This window comes from Pseudopipra pipra, chromosome 1 (assembly GCF_036250125.1).
Source record: "Pseudopipra pipra isolate bDixPip1 chromosome 1, bDixPip1.hap1, whole genome shotgun sequence".
NCBI lineage: Eukaryota > Metazoa > Chordata > Aves > Passeriformes > Pipridae > Pseudopipra > Pseudopipra pipra.
The window spans coordinates 72909435-72932432 of record NC_087549.1 but is presented as its reverse complement, the minus strand read 5'-3'; the positions used below and the strand labels follow the sequence as shown (position 1 = coordinate 72932432).

General features: G+C 38.3%; 1 protein-coding gene across 8 annotated transcripts in view; it reads left to right on the top strand.

The window, feature by feature from the left end:
• The window catches only part of SEMA5A (semaphorin 5A), a 338112-nt gene that overhangs the window by 180302 nt on the left and 134812 nt on the right, over positions 1–22998 (top strand). For all 8 annotated transcript variants that reach the window (XM_064661194.1, XM_064661239.1, XM_064661203.1 and 5 more), the window contains 3 exons: positions 777–839; positions 6714–6812; positions 7965–8178. In XM_064661194.1, coding sequence (XP_064517264.1) covers positions 777–839; positions 6714–6812; positions 7965–8178 — 376 coding nt within the window. The remainder of the gene's footprint in view (positions 1–776; positions 840–6713; positions 6813–7964; positions 8179–22998) is intronic.

Here is a 22998-nt window from a genome sequence, read left to right as displayed (position 1 = left end):
GCATATACAGGCATTCAAATACGTACATGTATCAGTACATAAACACCAAGCATACAACCTGCTCCACTGAACAATAAAGTTCGTAAGTCATAGGTCTTGAATGTTAAATACAGAAATAATTGGAATTAACTCATGCAGTGAAACTGTAGTGATACAGACTAGGCATTACAGTCCTGACATAAAGCTGTTGAAGCACTGAGACAGCTCAAAAAATGAGGATAAATTGCTTCTGCTTTGCAGTGTTCTGTTCCACTGTTGTCTTGTATGCCTCTGCCCATTGCTTCTTTCTCCGAATGGAAGTTTTAGTGCTTCTGGTTAGTGCTGCACTCATACCTTTAGAGACTGAAATCTCCATTTGATGCTTGAGATAAATACTTCAAAAACTGCAGTAGGGCACACTTTCCCACAGCGCAAGGTTTCTCATCAGAGCTGACCTCAAATGCTGTGGTGATGCAACCCACCTCTGGTGAGGGGAGAAGTTCAGCCTTTCTGTGTGTTCCTTTCTGCTTACCTTAATAAAACTCACAAAAAAGCGGCTAAATAGCATAAAGTGTAACTGGTTATTTCTGCTGTAGTGAATCATGAGGTTGGCCAGCTTCCTTTTGGGTTAAAACACTGGAAAACCTTCAGCAGCAAAACTACATTTCTGAGGAGTAAATCACCCACAGCTAATTATCAGTATGCTTGAAACACGTATCACAAGCATGGCCTTAGATAGCACTGAGGTTTATATTTCTGTGTTCTGAGCATTTCTAACTAATTCCTGTTGGTTGCAGGCAGTGGAGTGGCAATGTGATGAAGCTACTAAAAGAGCCTGTTACAGTAAAGGCAAATCAAAGGTAAGCACCAGATAGCTGTTCTGCTTTAATAAAATTTATATGTTATAGCAGGTGTAATTCAGTGTATAAATCACTACCCTATGCATCTTTACTGTCCTTTTTCTGAAGAGAGTTGAAGAAAAGGAGTTTGACACTGACATGTAACCAAACGATTAAAAAAGAATATAGGGATTGTGAGGTTAGAGATACAGTCATGTGATTCTTTTCTGAAATGATCACTAGCTTTAGCCTCCAACAATTTACTGTTTTTGACTCCACAGGCTAAACAATGACACGTCATGTGCAGTGGACTGCATTCTCACTTCATTTTCAGTGCTGTAAATGATGCATAACTGCGTGATTACTTTGTAAAATCCTTAATTTATATTCTTGTGTATTAGATGCAATTTTTTGAACTTTTATATTTCCTTTCTACTGGTGCTATACAGAAAATTATGTTAAATTCTCTAACCTCTCTAGACATAGGACTTGATATATTTTTAGTATTTAGAGCCAATTCTTTATCTGGCTTACTGCAATTTCTTTTAGTCAACACAGGTAAATGTAATGCTAAGATGGAACATCTATCAGTGCTGTGTTCCTTTGTGGCTGCCCCAACCTGAAGCTAATTGTCAAATTAATTATAAAAGCAGTTAGAATTGCATGCAGTCTATGTTTGTAATTATTATAGTGTTTAATGATTGCAGTTAATTCAGTTAAAACATAAAGGGAAAACACATCAAGAATGATGACTGCAAAAGAGCATGCCTGCTTTTGTTCAGCAGAACATGTCAGCATACATCATTGTTGTGCAAAACTCAAAAAACTCCAAGCTCCAAAAACATATTCCTAAAGCCCTGCCATCTAGTAGAGGATGAGTCTCTTCTGCATAGTTATTTAATCACTGACTTTATAACTTCTCACATTAAACAGTTCATTTCCAGCTCTTTTTTACTGAGTTCTGGGAAAAAAAAAATTGCAGTGTACAGTTGTACACTGTTGTACACTCTAAATTTGAGATTAAAGAGGAAGAATGGCCTCACTTCAGAAGCAGGGCCTTGTTATATCATGAGGTATAGAAAAGAAAGAACTTTTGGGACCTCATATTTTAAGCAAATGTTTAATTTTTTAAGTTGTCATTTCTCACTAGAAAATTTACGCTTCTATATGTAATATGTCCCTCAAGCCTTTATCCTTAGCTTTCAGATGACAATACTTGGAAGTAAGGGAATGTGCTCAAGTGACAATAAAATATGACAGATTGCACTGATCAAGGGCCTTATACAGTAGAACCTATTCTGGTATGAATGCAATGTGTAACTAAACATTTACGGCTTTGTTTTACAGTGATTTTCCAAGTTAAAGCTGTGAGAAAAACATTCAACTTCTCTGAAAGTCACAGTGCAGTGATGGATGAAAGTAATTGTAGATTCGAGGCTATAGTAGTGTACTTTTGAATAATACGTTGACAGCAATGTTACCACGTTTGCTTCAACAGTGCAAAGCGTATGTTGCTATTAAATAATTTTGCTAGGAGAAATACTCAACACTGGTTAAACACATTTAAGAATGGACCTTAGTGTAGTTTTTTATTCATGCAGAGTTTCATTCATGTTCATCACACCCTTTTGTAGAACCTGATGATTAGAAGTTAGGCTGTCAATGTAAAATAATGTACATGCTATTCTAATAATGACCTCTGGGATTGTTTCTTAGTATTGTTATTTTTTTGATAAAGATTTCCTTGGTACCCATAGATGTTCCTCATTCGCAATCTAGAAGAGGAGTACAATCTTGATTCTTCTTTACTTTCAAAAGTAATCCTGGAAGTAAATAGGTATTGTTACCACAGGGTTTGTTTTTTGTTTTTGTTTTTTTTTTTTCTTTTTGTGTGAAGACTTTATGGCCTGAAAGCTTCACGTGGGATTTGCTGAAGAATGCAGAGATATTGACTGAGGCAACCTACCCAGTTGGAATGCCAACTGTCTTTTTGAACTTTTCATGCCTCTTTTGTTTTCACTGATGTGCTTGAGGTTAAAAATCAAAGGATACATTTATGACCAGAGAAAAGATAGCCTAATGATGTTTGTCTTTTATTGCCTTATTTCCAAGACTAAAGCAAGGTCACTATACTCTCTGTAGAAGGAGGACTTATGCATGCAGATGAGGAAAGCAGCTGCTATGTGGCATGCTTCTCCTCCTAGTCGAACCACAAAAGCCTTCTCTTGGAAAAACTGGGAATTATCAGAGCAGGAGGAATTCACTGCAGTGCTACAGGGAATTGTCCCTCTTCAGAGGGAATCTCCTGGCAGACACAGTTACTGTTATTAGAAAAACTGCTTGTTTGACTGTTGTATAAATAGATCGAGCCCAAATTGGAGAGTTGCTGGGGGTTGCATTTCTATAACATTTCTCAGGGCTAATTCAGATTTCAGGGCAGACACGTGTGACTGCAGGAAAGGGACAGGAAAGACTGGAGACAAAATAAGTAAGGCCAGCCCAGACTGTGGTGAAGGAGAGATGAGAATTGCAAGGATGGCCATGGGTAGATTATTCATTCAGATCCTGGTTTCTCTTGAAGCTCTGCTGACCACAGTGCAGCATGGGGGCAATGAGTTCAGGTGGCAAAACTAAAAGTCAGCTTACTGATGGAGTCACTGCCCTAAAATCAGGAGCTAGCTTTGAACCCTGAAGCAACTCTAGTAGTTTTGAGATAATGGTCAGTGAAACATAACTCTTTTTTTTGTTCTTGAGAAAGAAGCTGCATGGAATTTTTACCTGTAGCTGTTATCAGTGCTTGTTGTTCTGAAGTTTATGCTTTAGGAGCCAACGAGGGAAAAGAGCTGAAGGGGAAAATGTGTAGGGACATCTGTCACATTTGACAGTGTAATGCGCACTTGACTTTTGAAGGCCGATGTTTGTTACTCAGACTTCAGACATTTATCCACCAATTTAATCTGTTGCTTAAAATAACAAGTGGCTCCAAGAGTGAGTCAGACAAAATTATGTCCTTGTGACCAGCATGCATTAGCATTTAGAAGTCTAAAACGCCACACATGGTTAAGAGAATAAATTTGCCCATTCATACTGACACTTGTGGTAGGAAATGTTAGAAAGGAAAAATATAAATACACATGTTAAAAATGCAATAAACCAAAGAGATTAAAAATAATAATGATAATTGAAATTAAGTCCCATCCCTTGCTTATTTAAGATTTTAATGGTTGTATGTGTTATATCTGATCTGTCAATAAAGGTATATAAAAATTAAGCCACAGGTGTGTTTAAAATGTTAACATTGCTGCAAGTGAATAACCATACTGCAGCCAGATTCTCCTTGAACTGTCAAGGTAGTCTTAAACTTAAGTAACAGCCTAGCCTGCTTGGCTGCTGAATTGTTTCTAATAGTTTTATTTTGTTTCAGATATGCTGATGTAGAAGTACAAAGTAATTCCTAAATTAATTTCTTTATTTCAGACATATTTTTATAGGAAAACAGGAAAGTATATGCCACAGAGGTCAAGATGAACTGGAGAATAAGACTACATAAAAGATGGCTATTAAACCTAATACTGCTCTCTGAACTAAAAAATATTTTGCTTTTGAAGTCCTTTACATTCACCACTGTCACTTTTACGATACACATCTCAATTTTAAATGTGTCAAAGGTGTACCAGTACCACCAAGCTTGACTCCAGAGCTAGAAAAGTATCTCTGAATAATTCAAATGACTGAACAATGAAGTCATTTTTCAGTATGTTCGGTGATTGTTTTATTAATAACAATTTTTTTAAAAAATTTGTTTTCTATTAATGTGAACTTTTTTTTCATATGAAGAGAACAGACACTTAAAAAAGCTATTCTTTGTCTACCCGACAAAAATTTGAAATGAGGTGTTTTATTTGCCCTGTTGCAGTATGGATTATTGTCAAGTTGGCACAGGACTTGGGAACATTAAAGAGAAGAATCTTGTGATTCCCAAGAACGCCAGAGTTTAAAAAATTAACATTATTTTTGAACAAAAAGAGTGGGTGATCAGCATGCAAGTAATTTGGAATAGACACTATTTCAGGGAGCTCTGGAGTATGAAGAGGAGAGGTTGGGTACGTTGTAATGTCAGAACCCACTTATTTTTCCTACACTTGCATTCCATGGCTTGCTGCAAAGGGCAGAATGGAAACAGACCAAAGAATAAATTACTGTCGTACATTCTATCAACCTCCCTGAGCACCCTTCCCACAAAAAAAAATTAAAAAATTTAAAAAAAAAAAAAAGGAATTGCTTTCAATTGTTGGGCTTTTTGGTTTCTTTTTTTTTCTTTTGTTGATGGTGTTAAAAGCAACCTAAAACACGGAAACTACCTGTACTGCCAAGATGTGAAATTATTTATTTATAAAAGGCTTGTTGCAGTGCCCACCTTTGTTTTATGGTTGCATGTTTGCTTCTTTGTGGTTTAAAGAATATTAAAATGACAGTTTTTTAAAGTTCAGTATAAAAACTTTGTATTTTTTACACAATAGGAATCAAATTTTACTTCTAAGACGTTTGGCCCTTACCTTTAAAGGCTCAAAGACAATAATTTAAAAGCAATATTTTCATCATTTTCATGAGAGACTAGTTTAAATGTGGGTTTGAGAATGATTTTTTCAAAGAGGTAGGGGTTTTTTCTGAGATTTTACAGGATTTTTTTAGTTTATTTTTAACCTTTTTTTATGAGGAAAGTTATAGAAGATAAATCTTGAGAGTTTTCTCAGAGATCTTTAAAGTATTTTCTTCATCTTCTTTTGCAGTCTATTTTGTGCCTGTTCAGTTTATTCAGGATTATATTTGTTTTCTTCTAGGATGAGAGTCTATTTTCAAGATAAACAAGCAATACATTTAATATAACTGTAGGCCAGATAATGGGACTTCTGCACCATTACTATTGTATGGATTTACTTATATGATTTCACTTAATATCTGCTGGAATTGCATAGCTGTAATTTCACAAGGTTTTTTCATGCTTTATATGAGACTATCTTGTGATGAATGCTAGAGAGTATTCAGATGCTAGTTTCTAGGAAACTATTTTCTCCAAACAAAACTTTATTTTCTCCAAATATATTATTGATCATTTTATCAGGTAGGGACACTGATTTTTGCGAGAGGGGTGTTTGAATCTTTCCTACCTACAGTTCTGGGAGATTTTTAATATTGTAGGAGAAGGCTTTCTGTCTGAATAAACAGTAGAATTTGATGTTCGTTTACAGCTTCTGAAATGAGAGACATGAGTATGACAAAGCCTTCAAACATTCTAATGGGGTAAAAAGGATGTAAAGTTATTCCTCAGGGGTGAGCATCTTTGTATTGCAGTAATGAAATTTTTGAGAAACTTTGAATTAACAGGAAAGTAGATGCTTCTAATAAAACAGATTGTGTAAATTATGAAATCAGTGGTAACAAACCCACATCTGAATATCTCAAGAATTTTATTTGTACTGGTTTCGATATGGTCTTGTTACTGACAGACTGTTCTTTCTCCTGTTTTCCTCACAACTTCTTTCCTTAGCCAATCTGTCTTTGAAATCAGCATCTGATCTCTTGAGAGAGAAGTGTATTTAAGGCAGCATCTATCTGTTCAGAATTTAGCTAAACCTTTGAGATGTACCCTGAGAAGAAATCTCCAATACTGAAGAGGTTTATTGTTATCCTATTAAGAACATTTTGGGAAGGTTGACGGATGCATGTGTTTTAATTAAGAAATCTATGCATATCGTAATTGCTAACACATTGGGTCTGCTTAAACCTTGTTCCCTAAAAGATTTTCTGTGTGGACACATAACCGTGGAAAGCAAAGTGTAATTGGTCTCCTCTACAGTTTGAAGTATCACTGAATATACTTTTTTTGCATCACAGGAGGAATGCCAGAACTATATTCGAGTGCTTCTTGTGGGAGGCAAGCATCTCTTCACCTGTGGAACCAATGCATTCACTCCAATCTGCACCAATCGAACGGTATGAGTTTTGCCTCACAAGCTGGAATCCTGTTCTAGGCCAGCAGATTAAAAGGCAGAGCATGCTGTGGTTGAGAACTGGCTATTTGCATGCTGATGGGTGAGCTGATTTGTAAAAGGCTGATTTAGCTAGTGGCAGGCCAAATAGGAGAGCTAACCAATGATCTCTTTTTGCAATGATCTCTTTCCTCAGCTATGAGAGGAGCACAGCTATGAGCAGCTCAATTCCTCCTACAGGGCAATTTTCCTGAACTTTAGGTATTTCTAAGACTTCTGCCACTATGTCAAGTTTGGCTAGCATCAACTGAGTTAGTTATAAAACGTAGTTGCGTAGCTGCATCCTTTGTATGTGTAGTTCTGGAGAAATGAGAGTACATGTAACTTCCTTCTGATGAAAATCAGAAATCTTGGTTAAGAAGGTCTGTCATTCTGTTTTCAAAACACCCCTAATTGTAGGATCAATAAAAGTCATAATATCAAAATGTCACTGTTTGGACTAGCTGCCTATATATGTCAGGATGGGAGAAACATTTAAATACAAAGAATAACTGTATCACTAAAAACTCCTAGGCACATTTATTATATTTAAAACCATTTTACCTTTTCTTTCAAATAGCAAATTAACATCATACTGTGTTTTATGGCTGAAAGTATTTGGGCTATGAAATCAGAGATGGTTCTGCTGTATTGGAAAGCTCCTTTTGTTAATCTCATTTTTCATGTGAGATTATTTCCTGAAATACACCAACAAAACAAATAATAGATTTATTTTTTTTTATTGTCTAGTTGTTTGCTACAGTGAATACCTTAGTTGATTCTGGCAATCAAGTCTGTTTTTCTTTTACATAGTAACAATCTTTGTACAGATAACTAATTTTTGAGTTGCTTCTAATAGAAAATATTTTAGCCATGGTGACTAATGATTGTCATGCATGTTTTACATACCATAGTAGCAAAAGCAAACTGGACAACATGGCAATAAAACTTTCTATATGAGAAAATTTCAGATTAATGTAAAGGTTAGCTCATCACTATTGTACAATACCAAAGCAGATAAGTGGTGTTTATGGTAGGATTTTGCTCAGATTGATATAGCTTGGCTGAAATTATAATTTTTAGGTAATTTTAATCCCTTTTTCTAATTCTTTTACAGTTAAGTAACTTGACAGAGATACATGACCAAATCAGTGGCATGGCTCGTTGTCCTTACAGTCCCCAGCACAACTCCACTGCTCTTCTCACTTCCAGTGGGGAATTATATGCTGCTACAGCCATGGATTTTCCAGGAAGGGATCCTGCTATTTATCGAAGTCTGGGGGCTCTTCCTCCTCTCCGGACTGCCCAGTACAACTCCAAGTGGCTGAATGGTGAGTGCTGATAGAATGTGAGACTCAGGTTTTTTTAACCCCTGTTCTTCATATTCATTGTCTTGAGACTGCATTCTGATAATTGAAATGTTTTTAAAGTATTGTTTATCTCATTTTAAAATTATTTTGCATATTTATTATTTTACAAGTATAAGTATTATGGAATTTAGTTAATATAAGTGAAATCTGTGGAAGTGCACTTAAATATATGTCGTGTTTGAAGGCATAGGGATGAGCTGCACTTGCGGTGCGCTTACATGGCAAAGCTGAGTCAGCTTTGAGCAGTAGCTTGCCTTGAGTGTTCTTTTGTTGAGTCCTTCAAGAACTTAAGGCATAAAATAAACAATTTAGAATGGACTGAATTCTCTTGGCTTTCCCTGCAGGTCTCAGCTTTGAAAGGCAGAAAAAGTTTGGCTTCCAAGCTGCTTAGGTGGCAGACTGACATTTTTGACACTTTCTATAGCCAAAATATAGGGAATTGTCTGCAAAACACATCATAAAATTGTGTTTAGCAATCAATACTCTGTCGTGGATGTTAATCACTTGATGAGAATTTCCATCTGGGAGAAGCTGTAAGCAGATAGGTATTCCTGTGATATGACAGACCCAGTTGCCATTTTGTATATTACAAAAAAAAGAAGCAGATCCTTTTAAAATTAAAATTATTATTTACATAAAATGTGAAATTATGTATGTTATCATTTGCCCATGCTTGTTCCAGTAGAAAAAATACATATTTTCATAATGCGCGCTATGTGACACAAGTCACTATTCCTGCAGTGCATTTCATGATATGTTGGGATTATTCTCATGTTTGAAATTAAATACAAATATAAATCCTTCTAGCTTCAGAAAATTTGGTCAGCTGAAAGTGGCAGACTTTATTTTGAATATTTCAGTTCCAATATAATATGAATGCTGAATTCTGCTTATATGATTGGTATATTTTATGCGAACAAAGAAGCCATCAGAGGTAGCTTGGAGAAATTTGCAACCTTCTCTGAAGGTCAGATGATTTTTGAATGTTAATTAACAACAAAAAAACCCTAGACTGTGTGGGACATAACAGAATTATAGCAGTGCAAAAGAAGTGAGAGGAAAAATGAACTCATTGTATATATATTCCTTTTCAGACACTCTTTGTCCACACAGCCTTGGTGTTGGAACTAGTTGCTGTGCCACACCTGTGTGCTTTTGTCGAATGGGAAAAGTTCTTTGCATGAATTTTCAGTTAAACTGGATATATTTTATGCCAGAAGTCACAATAAAATCCCCTCCAGACTTCTCTAATTAATTCACTGCGTTCACATTTTTTCTATTAAAAGCTTCAGCTGCACTTATACATTCTCCATTACAGCTCATTTTTCTGCCTCAAAACTGTTTATAATTAAGTTACTAGGAAACTGTGTCTTTTATCTTGGGGGAGGAAGAAAAAGATGAGTTTTGTGACTGGAGCCAGTTCAAGTAAATCCAATAAAAGACTGGAAGCAACCCATTTACCTATAGGGGGAATGTCTTCTGGGGTAGCTAGGAGTTGGGGATTCATTTGCTTTTATGTCAATTTGCCTGCTCCTACGTGATTCAGTGCCAAGAAACTATATTAGTTTTTCAGGGATTGGATCGAAAGTGAAGAGTTTGCTGCTTTCAGTTTGAAAGTAACACAGATAATCCTGCAAGAAAAGTAAGGTGTCAACTGGAATGGAAGCTCCCTAGTCAATATCTGTTCAGCAGCAGTAGCTCACTTCTTTTAGGTGTGCATGTGCATGCACATGATTGTGAAGGCTTCCAATTTAAAACAAGCTTTTCTTTTACATCCATGTTTTCCTCAGAACATGTTTTTTTCTCACTTAGATTTTCTGCTCTGCCAATCACGTTGGGCCAATTCAAGTCATCTCTGGGGGTGATGGCAGTACTCTAAAACGCAGCTGATTATCTTGTTCTGTGTGCTATTGCTATGCAATAAAGGCACTGCTGATTTTAATGGCTACCACAGTGAATTCAGGGATCTTCAGTTCCATCAGTCAGGCCAAAGCATAAGCCTATATGCTTAAGTAGTCTACTGATGGTGTTCACTGTAACTTGTGGTAAAAAAGGTCTGAATCTTCATCACAGGAGAAACCTTGATCCTAATCTTAATTGTCAGAAGGTCTGTAATCACAAGAACCATGACACACAGTGTGGGAGAGGAAAATGGAGCTGATGTGTCAGGTGGCTGGGGTGTTGCCATGATCTGATTTCGCCTTCTGGAATCAGATATCACAAATAAAATACATTTACGCTGGTGGCCTGAGTTCCCCATTCATTCTGGTTCAGCTGGAGTCATGCATTTATTATCATGTACTACCTTCTACTAGGGGCTTGATAGGTCTGGAAACAGTCCATAATAGCTGAATAGGTAAGTTAGCAGTTATTTTCAGCATATGTCAGATTCATATGTTCATCATTCTGATCAGTTGCTCAACCTTAGCAGATTATGGAGAATCAGTGAACTTTCATTTCTGTATTATCATTTTCTTGAGGCACTCAACTCTCAATTATCTGAGGTGATGAAGGGTTTGATAGCTTGGTTAAAGATATTAATTATTCAGAATATGTCTAAAATTAAGCCACAAGAATATGGTGTGAGACTGTAACTGAAGGGAAAAAGGAAAGTTAGCATGAAGCACAGAGATTTTGAGCAAGCACTGATCCAAAAAGGAAGATGGACAGTACAGCAACACTACCAACAGAGAAATCCTATTTCTGACTGGAGCTAGTTGTTGTGTAGCCATCTTAGAGGGTCTCTGCATTTTGCTCACCTATTAGATAACCCCTTTCAAGATTTGACTCAAAAGAATTTTGTCTGTTTTAAAAATTTTCGATGGCAGAAAAAACAGTTTGCCAAATGTTACAGACATCTGCACACTTCCTTAAAGTTTTTCCTATTTTGTAGAACTTTAGAGTGCACATAATCATGTCTTCTTCACTGATGGAAGAAAGAAGTATCAGGTGGTAGTTATTGAACTTACTCTCTTTTAACATTTACAGTAGTAATCTATTCATCTCTTAATTACCTCTGAATATGATCACCACTTACAATTTTTTTTACCTCAGAACTTCCCTCCACTTCTGGAAGAAGAAATTAATGTTCTGTTTATCGATCCTATTTCTGTCTTCCTAGTGCTCCTATAGACAACATTAAATACAGCTAGCCCAAATGCAATGAGCAGGGTTTTGACTACAGTCATAACCATGCAGAAGTTCTGTCTCCATGAGGAGTTGCCATTGAAGCATCAGGCTACTGCAGTGGTATGACCTGAGCATTCACCTTAGTTCAACAGTTCTAGGGGTTGGGTTACTCACAAAGAATTTAGCAACTGACAGTGAAGAGGCAGGCCCTGCTTTTTCCTCTTCCCAACCCTGTCTCTAATTCTATCACTCTACTCAAAGAGAACATGATCACCCAGAAAAGTTAACTGCTGCAAAACAGCTCTCTCCTCATCCAACAGCCCAGCTGGCTGCAGATAGTAAGCCTGAAAGTGTGAACCCACCTTTACCTCCCATGATGTTATGTTTTGTCCTTCTCTTTCCCCATGCAGAGAAAAAATGTAATGCTTCAAGTTATGTGAATATATATATATATATATATATGCACAAACAAATGAAGACTGTAGAAAGACTGCTCACCAGTAATTTACTCTGTAAGGTGTCCTGTTCTGCTACCTATTCTCCTTTCTCTTTCTCTCTGAATCCCTGTTCAAGGGCTTCTGTGCTTGAGAGAAACAATTAGAGGTAATAGAGCACATATTGAGGATTATGCCTAAAGCAGACATCTCTTCCACTGATTTCTTCTCCTGACCAAAGCAATCAGCAACACCTTGAGCTTCAGCCAACTGCTCGGGTCAGTAAAGGGCAGCATGTTGCTAGAATGTAGGATTTCATAAAAGGAATAGTATTCCTTAGCAGTCTGCTTTGGACTTAAGTGATAAAAAGTAGATTAAATCTTTCATTAAGCTGGCATGCTGTTTATTTCAGTCTGTTTAAGCTTTCAGTATAACATAGTGTTTAAATATCCAGAGTTGACTGTTACAATATGCTTCTAATTAGACTTTGCTTTAGAGTTGATCTGCAAAGTGCAGTAGGAGTAGAATTCATCATAGTGTGCTCTAGAGGACAGAGGTAAATGTAATAGTTATATTTGTAGTCCACAGTTGCAGCGAGTCCAGACTGGCAAGGAAAAGCCTTCTCTGTTTAGACTTAGAAACCTTTTCTTTAGTCCAACATTTACATTAAGTAAAGGTGTTTCTCCTTTCAATATGCCTCTTCAAATCAGTAAATGTTTGATCTGATGCCTCAGTGTGAAAGTTTGCCTTAGTCTATGAAGTCTATTTGCTTCCCTTAGCCAATAAAAGGGCAAAACAGATTTAAAAAAAAAAGAAAAAGAAAAGGGAAATCCCTTTCAATCCCTTTCAGTTTCATCACATGGGAAAACACTAGGACATTCTGTTTCATAATTTGCCAAATGCCTTTCCTTAGAATCGCTTTGGTCTCCAACTATCTTGAAATACGTTGTAGCTGTTTTCTTTATCCTAGACATACAATGATAAATGCTATTGGAACATAACTAAATAAATATAAACTGTGTTTTAAATGTCCAGAGACTTCATCAGTGAGCAGACCACAGATGATTAAAATGTAATCCTGTATAAGATGTAGCCCCAAACAAGAATAAAATAAAATAAAGTAAAATCTCATACAAATTAGAAGCCTTTCCAGCTGAGAAAAGGAGAGGAATGTTTGGATTGTTCTGCTCTGTTGGTAGACATAAAATTACTATTTTTCCTCTTGCTGTCCTATGCATTTGGTTATTAGATACTCTTATTAAAGCAGTTCTTCTGAGATCACTTTCTAAAAACATTTTGCTTAACAAATACTTGTTAATCCAGAGAAAATAATTTTAGTCCTCAAAAGTAAGAGTAAAATTATTACAAAGGTGGTTTAGGTAGTGGGGTATAACACAACTCTGAATGCAATCTTATTATAGTTTGTCAGCAGACTTTTATTATAACTTTTGCTACTTTTAGGATGTGTGAAGAGAATTTATGATCTAAGAATAAAAATTAATCCTTTCAATTTTGTTTTTAAGGATTAATGAAAATGGCTGTAATAATTCAGGGTTATCCTTTAGTTTTTCTGGCTTTTAATGAAAAGCCTTATAATTACCTAGTGCAATCTTTTCTTTATTATGTAATATTTCATGTAACTCAAAACCAGTCCATGCTTGAATGTGCAAAGTAGTCTTTCAGATAAGAGACCTGACTGAAAATATGCAAAGCATATTCTACCAGTTGTTGCTTATTTTGCATGAAGATAAATAATTAATTTTCTTTGGTTGTGCCACCCATGAGGTTGATTCTGTTCTTTTGTGTGTATCATCATTTTTGCCAGTATCCTAAAATAGGATGGAAATGCCGTAGGCTTCTTAACTGGAGCTGCTGCAAGAGGAAAAATTTGAGCAGTTAAACTGTGTTTTTTCTTTCAAAGTTGTGCATCTTCTCCTAAATGGCAATGACAGAGTAGGAGAGCAGTAAGTTGGTGTGAAATGGAGGTGTCTCCCCTGCCTTCCTTTTACAAAACACTTTTGTACCATTTCCTTATGTCATGGTTTGAGAGCTTCAAAATCCAGTTCCCTAGTCCAAACCCCCTCCCACATCTCAACCCAGTGCGAGATGGTTTTTCCAGACACTACACGAGACTCAAAATGGGGGAAAGGGAATATATATTACAATGACTGTACAAATAAATACTACAATATATTATATACAATCTTAGCTATCTCTACCATGACATAAAAGTATTTACAATGGATCAAATCTCTTCTCCCCTCCAAATAAAAGTCCAGGAGGGAAGAAGGAAAGATCCTTTCCACTTTCAGAGCAGCAATGTCTCTAAGGCAGCAGGTCTCTCTGTCTCTCTCTTCCATGCAGCATCTGTAGCTGGATCTCTGCCAGTACACATAAGGGGGTATCCAAGCCCTCTCGGCCACTCGACTCCAAGCGAGGGTCTTTCTCTTCTGTGGACTGCGTAGCAGGGACAAAACTCGCTTCACCACGTCATATCATGGGGTGTAAGACCCCCATGAAGGTCCCTTCCTCAGGGGATTCACCCCTGAGTCAGAACATCTCAGGCACCTTTCAGTTGAAGGCCTTTGCCTCAAGAGTTCTATCAGAGCTTCTGTGCTCTGATCTCAGGCTGCTAGCTTAGCTTGGCAGCAGCGGCGAGGGGGACCAAGGTCACCCCCTCCACATTCCTTTAATCGTCCCGGTCCAGCTTTCCAGGACGCCTGAGCTTTTCAGCTCCTCTCTGCAGTGCTGTAGCACTCCACGACTCTTTCAAGTAAGAGTCCATCATTCTCCTCTCTCTCGGAGGTCTCAGAGGGGTTTGGGGTTTTGTTTCAGTTCCTACCCCAACTTTCTCTCTCTCTCTGTAGAGCCTAATTCTCTCTCTGCTGCTGGTTTTCTCTCTCCGCTCTCTCAGACAACTCTGTGTCTTCCTGCTCAGCTGCATGTTTGTTGCTGCTGCTTCTCCGTTATCTCTTGGCTCTCAACCACAGTCTCTGGACGCTGCTCCTGTCTCTGCTCAGTCACAGTGAAGAAAACTTCTTTAGCTTTCTAGCTACAGGTACTTAGCCCAGTTTAACACTGTTCCAAGTCCCTGTAGCCCCCCTGCCGGGGGCCGGGGTGGGGGGGGCCCAGAGGCCCCAAGGGGCTCCGAGCCCCTTGCTCGTGAAGCTCAGAGCGTCCCGGAGCTGGACCGGGACGGCCAGATGGAATGCAGGGGGAGTTGACCTTGGCTCCCCCCCCCTTGCACTGCTGCCACGGTGGCAGCCTGAGAGGCAGTGGCACAGACGCCCTGCAAGAAGGAGCTGAGTCTCCTGGAGATACCAGACCTTCACGAAGACCCCCCTGTGTCTTCGTGATATGATGTGGTGATACGACCTTGTCTGGGGTTACGAAGTCCACGGAAGACCCCTCGGTTGAGGCGATGGGGCCGAGGGAAGTTGGATATCTCCCTCGTTGAGTGCTGGCAGAAAGCCAGCAATCAGCTGCTGCATGTGGAGAAGACAGACAGAACCTGCTGCCTCAGAAGATGCTGCTGCTTAAGGACTGGAAGGGATCTGTCCTTCTTTCCCTCCTGGACTTTTATTTGGAGGGGAGAGGAGACCTGATCCATTGTAGATACTATATGTCATGGTAGAGATAGCTGTGATCATGTGTATAATGTGATATGGTATTTATTTGTACAGTCATTGTAATATATTCCCTTTTCCCCACTTTGAGTCTGGTGTGTCTTGTCTGGAAAAGCCCATCTCACATTAGGTTGAGATGTGGGAGGGGGGATGTAACTAGGGAATTGGATTTGGGGACTATCTCAAACCACGACATAAATGGTAGCAGAGGATGGTTGCGAACCATCAGGGGAAAGAGATAAGAGCCATGAGGCTTGTAGTAACAGAAAGAGTTTTCCAGACAAAACACAGACTGTACCATTGTAGAGTAAGAGTAAGACTATAGTAATGTAAGTTAAGTATTAAGAGTAGAGCTAAGTTTGTGATAATGTTTTATTGCTGTGTAGTAGAGAGATTTTGGTTATATTTTAGTTTGTTGAAGATTGCATGTTGATTAGAGTTTTTTTTTAAGTTGTTGTGATATGTTGACAATTTCGCAGGAGCGAGGGGTGGAGTGTTGTCGTGGTTTGGGCCTTGTTTTCCCCAGAGGCTGAAAAGTGGTAGACCCCAAGGGGTGGAAACCTCTGGAAGTTTTGAAGTTCTGCCCAATGGGCGCTCCTGCAGAAATGTAAACATATCACAACCAGACCGGAAAAGAAGAGTGGTAGTTTGGATTGTTGTAGAAGAGGTGGCCATGTTGTGAGCCACGAGGTAGGGGCTCTGTGCCCCTTGGGGCCTCTGGCCCCCTCCCAGCCCCTGGCTGGGGGCTGCAGGGACCTGGAACAACATAAAGCTGGGCTAGGTGCCTGTAGTTATGCCGGGAGATGGGCGCAGAGCAGCAGCCGACGCTGACCAGAGAAACGGTGGCAGAGAGCCAGACAGATAAGAACCTGAACTGAAGGAGCAGCAGAAACAACATGCAGCATCGGAGAGAAGACTCCTGGAAGACAGAGCCAGGAGAAAGAGAGCCAGCAGCTGAGAGACAGAGTTTGGGGTAAGACTGATACCAGATTCCCCAAAACTCCCTTGGAGACCCTCTTGGAGAAGAGGGACATGGACTCCTATTTTAGAGGAGCCTTGGAGTATGCAGCACGAGAGAGAGAGAAGAGCTGAGAAGCTCAGAGAGTCCTGGAGCTGGACCGGGACGGCCAGATGGAATGCAGGGGGAGTTGACCTTGGCTCCCCCCCTTGCACTGCTGCCATGGTGGCAGCCTGAGAGACAGGGCACAAAGGCCCTGCAAGAAGGAGCTGAGTCTCCTGCAAGAGATACCAGACCGTCACGAAGACTCCCCTGTGTCTTCGTGATATGACGTGGTGATACGACCTTGTCTGGGGTTACGAAGTCCGCGGAAGACCCCTCGGTTGAGGCGATGGGGCCGAGGGAAGTTGGATATCTCCCTCGTTGAGTGCTGGCAGAAAGCCAGCAATCAGCTGCTGCATGTGGAGAAGAGAGACAGAACCTGCTGCATTAGAAGATGCTGCTGCTTAAGGACTGGAAGGGATCTGTCCTTCTTTCCCTCCTGGACTTTTATTTGGAGGGGAGAGGAGACCTGATCCACTGTAAATACTATATGTCATGGTAGAGATAGTTGCAATCGTGTGCATAATGTGATGCTATATTTATTTGTACAGTCATTGTAATATATTCCCTTTCCCCCACTTTGAGTCTGGTGTGTTTTGTCTGGAAAAACCCATCTCACATTAGGTTGAGATGTGGGAGGGGGGAATGGAACTAGGGAATTGGATTTGGGGACTATCTCAAACCATGACACTCTACAACATTGCTACTTCTTCAACAACAACTACAACTACCTTCTCTTCCGTTCTGCTTGTGATATGTTTATATTTTGCAGAAGCGCTCATTGGCTCAAAACTTCAAGAGTCACCACCCCCGTGGTTTTACCATTTTACAACTTCAGGGGGAAAACTGTTTCCCCCACACACACCTTACCTGTTTGAAATGGTAAAAACAAGAAGCATTATCCATCAGGTTGGGATATTTTTACTTTTTATCTACTGTAGGTAAAATAGCAAGGTCCACCTTCCATTTATTAAAAACATTAGGAGGCTCTTGAGGACAGAACCTGTTCTTTTATATCTCATCAAGCCTGCTTCTGTCAGGTTCCAGTTGGAGAGGCCGAATGAGGAAGGAAGGCACTTCTGCAAGCAGATAATCTGTTCCCAACTGTAGAGAGGCACAAAAGGATCATGAGCCTCATTAATGCACAAAACTATAATAAATAGTGACCCAGAGAGAATGAAAGAACTAAAATACATCTCAACCAGGGAAAGATGGAAAATTTCAAATTTCAAATTGCAGGGAGCATGAACACATGAAAAGCAGCATTTATCAAAGAAAGGAGGAGGACAGGAGTTTACACCTGAATATGAAGAAGAACTTCCTTTACTGTGCAAGAGGCCATGCACTGGAACAGATTGCCTGTAGAGCCTGTGGAGTCTCCCTCACTGGAGATATTCAAAAGCTGTCTGAATGTAATCCTGTGCCATGTGCTCTACGATGACCCTGCTTGAGCCGGGAGGTTGGACCAGAAGACCTGTCATGGTCCCTTCTGACCTGACCCATTTTGTGATTCTGTGTGATCTTGTCATAGAAATATTGGAGGTAGAGATGGAATTTCAGTAGCAGACATACCAAGCCTTAAGGTGAAGGGGAAAGAGGTTGATTATGAAATTGAAGTCTGGTTTCCTTTTTGTTATGATAAAAAAAAAAAAAAAAAGGAAAAGAGAAAAGGAAAAGAGAACAAGATCTGCAGGGAAAGCCCTCTGACTGTTTTGCTCCCTGTAAAACTAGAGCAGAGAAAAAAAATAAATTGGTAGTCCAAATGATGTTTGGAGAGAAATGGGTAAGCTGTTATAATTGGGTTTTCTTTCCGTACCTGCTGTTTGGCAAAATCTCCTTAAAAAATGTTAGATTCCTGTGATTGTGGAATTCTGGATTCAATTTTAAATAACCATCCAAACTTCTGGATGTTGCAATAGATCCCTATAGCCCAAACTTCTAGAGGTTCTGAGTGAATTAATTTAATCCTATGTATTTTTCATCCTTGGACTCTGCACTCCCAATATATTGCTATGCGAGGTGTCTACCCAGTGAATACATGTGACACAAAATACACTGAACTCCAGGTGGGATTCTCAAGGACTAGAGTAAGTATTAGGTCAGAGTAGAGAATGACTTCTATGACTAAGTTTGTCACTGGCAAATTTACATTAGCAAAATGATATAATAAATTACAAAATATTGTGCCATGTACTCTGAAAATGAAGATTTATTTGAAATAAACAACAAGAAATAAACCAGTGATTTTTGTAATACCATATTTGAAAACTACTTTTCAGAAAAGAAATAATTGCATTTCACAATTTATTAGAGTACATCAGTAAAAATGTAATGAGTGCATCCACTTTTATGATTGTACTGAATTGTATTATAAAATCTATTGGCAATATACGAGAAGATTAGAAAAAATGTCTATATACAGAGTTTTAGTGTATTTTGCTGTCCTTGCTCTTCTATACCCATAAAATTTTCAATTTAGCAAAAGGAGAAGAATGTAAAAGAAATCATGGAGAGCTAAGATGTTGCAGAGGAAATAGTCAAAACAGACTGGTAGCCAGCTATTCTGTGACAGGTTAGCATTTTAAGCATGCATCCTAGATAATTATGAAACACAGAGGAAAAAATAGCTATTAATAAAATAACTTCCACCAGTTTAATACAGGACTTAACATTTTACAGTTCAACTACTGAGGAAGGATATAGATATGTTGACCAAAAGTTATGTGTTACTTTTGAGATATATAATGCTGTAGGAAAATTTTACTCTGGAGTAAAAGGGCTCTAATTTGTCCTTAAACATTCATGAGCAGTGATTACTTGATCAGCCTAATGCAAGATCTATACTCTTTTCCAACAGCTGCAAGGGGCTACACTAATTGAATATACTTAATAAATATACAGTGATGGCAAAATGCAAATAGCAACTCTACTTCATTAATTATGTCAATAAGGTGAGAGAAAATAAAACAGACTGGCACATTTGGATTTTAATTTCTTTCCATTACTTTAAGCTTCCCTTTTGGAGAACATTTCTAACTGAAAGCTGAAGTTTATTCAAAAAAACTGAAATGCATCTTCCTAGAATTTAAGGCCATTAAGCATTTGGCTGAATAAAAATATTTGGAAGAAATAGGTCTTTAGAAGTCAACAGTATGGTGTGATTCATTGATCTCTTGAGGTCAGTGAACAAGTTCCAGATAGATGTCATTCAACATCAGACTGGTATCTAGACTTCTAAGATTTTGAATATATTATGCAGTCAAATATCTGTGGGGGTGTGTCTTATTTTGGAGATAAATATCTATATATGTATATAGATATATATATATATATGTAAAATCTCTGTCTAGATCTGACAAACTTCTAATTTTATCTTTCTCTTCATATTTTTCATTAATTTTGACTGGGTCTCTGAATGCTTTGCACTTCAGAAGTGAGTGGTCACATCTCATAGGGACAGTCTTGGAAATCACAGCTCTTTCTTGCTTAGAGTAGGCTTTGGACCTTCTAATCCTTAAGGTTAATTGCTGTTACCTCCATAAAGTAAGACAGTTCATTCCATGTCATTTGGTTCATTCTGGAAACAGTAACATCCACTAACTATGTAAATTAAGTCATATTAGTGTGCTTCAGAGGTTGAGGGGTTATATGGATTGAAAAACACAAGCAAACTTTCTTGCTCCAAAGCTAAGACAGTGAGAATAGGCCAGGACTACCTCAGATGCTCTCATGGAGCTCTTTTAGGCTCCTATTTCTGATTTCTATACGCAGAAGTTCCTGTACAGTTCCTCTCATCCTTTTACCCACTCAGAGTACTTCTACACTGCTAAATAAGAAAGGTCCAGGAAATAAGCTTATGCATGAAACCTTTAGACATCTATATGCTTAATCGTTGGCTCACTTCCCAGATTTGTTTGGACCCCTCCAGCTACTGTTTTCCGAGTAAAAACCTGGGTGTGACCCACGAAGAAGTTTGCTTTATATACCATTATCAAGAGACCATACAGATGGAGCTGTACCATTTGGCTTCTTCTGCCTTCCAGAGAGCCCCATCCTGTTCCCAGTAAACTTTGCATTCCTAAATCCCCCAGTCTGTCCTTACATTGCTTCCCAGTGCAGCGCACCATTACTTTCATGCCATAAGAAGACCATTGTCTGGGGTGCAGCATCAGCACGTGCTGCACGGCAGAGCTGCAGCCAGTCCCTGTGGGAGCAGTTGGCACAGTCAGACGGTGTCAACATGTGACTGCTCTGTCAGTGAGTATCGTTTTGATCTCTTTGGTTTCCAGGTTCTCTGGGTGAATGGAAAGGAAAAATAATCTAAAGGGAATTCTTATCCCAGTAAGTGCCTTCCCATTAAGAACAAAGACTGTGCTCCCCAGAAAATGTAGGTTTGTCTACAAACTTCAGAAAACCAATCAGATTATTTTAGATGGAAGCATTATCTTGACTTCATACAGTTGAGTCGTCTTTTTTCAGAGTCATAACTTAGAAGAGTCTGTGGGGAAACATCTTTGCAGGGCATTCATGCTGCTATATGAAAGAAGTTGTAGATATTCCCAGGTATTTGTGCTGAGTAAGCAAATTTATGAAATGGCACACTAGTCTGTTTGCCCAGAGGCAGTGCTAACTAGCCCCCCAGTGCTTTCGATGCATGGGCTTGTGTCTCTGTGTAGCACTGCTCCATGCTGTACCCCAGTGATCTTTGTTGGGTCACACTGACAAGCTCATTTTCTTACTTTCCTGATTCCATGGGTTTCATTTAATTTGGGAAAGTCTAGTCAGCCTGACACATCCATAAATTGAGTATATAGAAACCTATAAAGGTCATATACAATACTTGTGACATTATTACAGGTTGACATTCTCATACCAGCTGTATCCTGTCACATACCAGAATCCTTGCACTTGTTGTGTTGATCTAATAATTCAGAAATGAGGTGTGTTTACCTTTCCAGAACTATTTGCAAAATCAGCAGGAAACAAGAGAATCACTTCATTTACTGCATTAAAAACTTCTGTGGGAAGGCCTCCATGTCAACAAACAGCAGTTCACAGAACAATAGCTGGACACATAAGAACTGATTTTTCCTAGATGGGAAATTCTTTTTAACTTTGAAGTTTTTAAGTGATCCTGTTCCTTTTTCCCAAAGAGGGAATGAAATAAATAAAGTCTGACCTGATAATCCTTCCATATCCACTGAATTCCCTGAGGTAACTCTGAGATTATTACATTTCATGCAAATAAAAGCAGTTTTCACAAATTTCAACAGCAGGTCACATTTTCATCAGTTTGTAATCAATAAAGTAGGTGTTCGCAGATGTATATATTGTTTCTCAGTTTTGAATCCATGAAATATGAGTACTAGGTATTTTTCATACATGTATTATGATTATCAGTGCAACTTTAAAATACTGTCTTCTGAAAGATTGACATGGGCTTTCAAGAACCCTGAAAACATTCTTAAAGCATTTCACATTATTTTTATTCTTACAGCTCGTGAAATTGCTTTTTTTTGTCATTCATCATTCTCCACACTGAGTGCTTCCCATAGTGTTTTTTTTACTTTGCGGTGAGATCCTATTGTGCCTTTTTATATCAGTGGGCCTCCAGTTGAGAACTATCTTCAGGCCTTATTGCAAGGAAGAGCCACTTTGTTTAATATTTGTAAAAAAATGTTTTTGTGGGTAGATAGATCAAATTGATTTTGCACTATAAGTAGAATCTTTTTACATAAGTCAAGATATTTTTGAGATAATCTGAAAGACCAAGTAGGGTTATTGGCTACAAAAAGTCAAACATATAGTTGGAAGCATTTACTTTTTTAATGCAATTTCAGGTCTACTGTTTTTCTTAGTTTCTACCTTTAGTTGATATTGCTTTAAGTCAGTCATAATCTTAGTATGTGGACAGGTATCCCAAATTACACTGAAACTAGTGAATGCTTTTTCTTTCCTCCACAGACAGTAGTTTCTTCTATGACTGTAAGACCAATCTGAAAGGATGTTGTGTAGAATGAGAAAGTACATTACAGATAAGAGAAATAATGAGTAGGTGTTATATAAATATAATTGAAGAACTGAAGTTGGATAATGAGGGAAAGTGGGGATTTTTCCTTTTGGGATTTTTTTGTGTTTTAGTTAGCCTGGTATTCCTAAAAGGATTTTTTTTCCTAGTATATTTTATTTAAATAAATACAAGTTTGTTCCATAAATCTTCAAACAGCTGTGTGTATTGAGAATGAATGACACATAATTGGGATTTATAACACGAAAGAAAACTTTGCATTCAAATATCTCTGGATATATAGTTAGTATTTGATGCCTGTCAAAACTGTCTAACCTCACTAGAATGTGACAGTATACAATTTTGGGATTTTTTTTAGCCACATGTTTTTGTCATCTTAGTCTTAGTACTTGTAAATAAATCTTATATATCATTCTACCCTGTTACCTATTCAGCAAATTGCACATTTTTAGAGAAAAAAAATTAACAAAGTTAAAAATTGTCTTTTTTTTCCAGCTTTCTCCA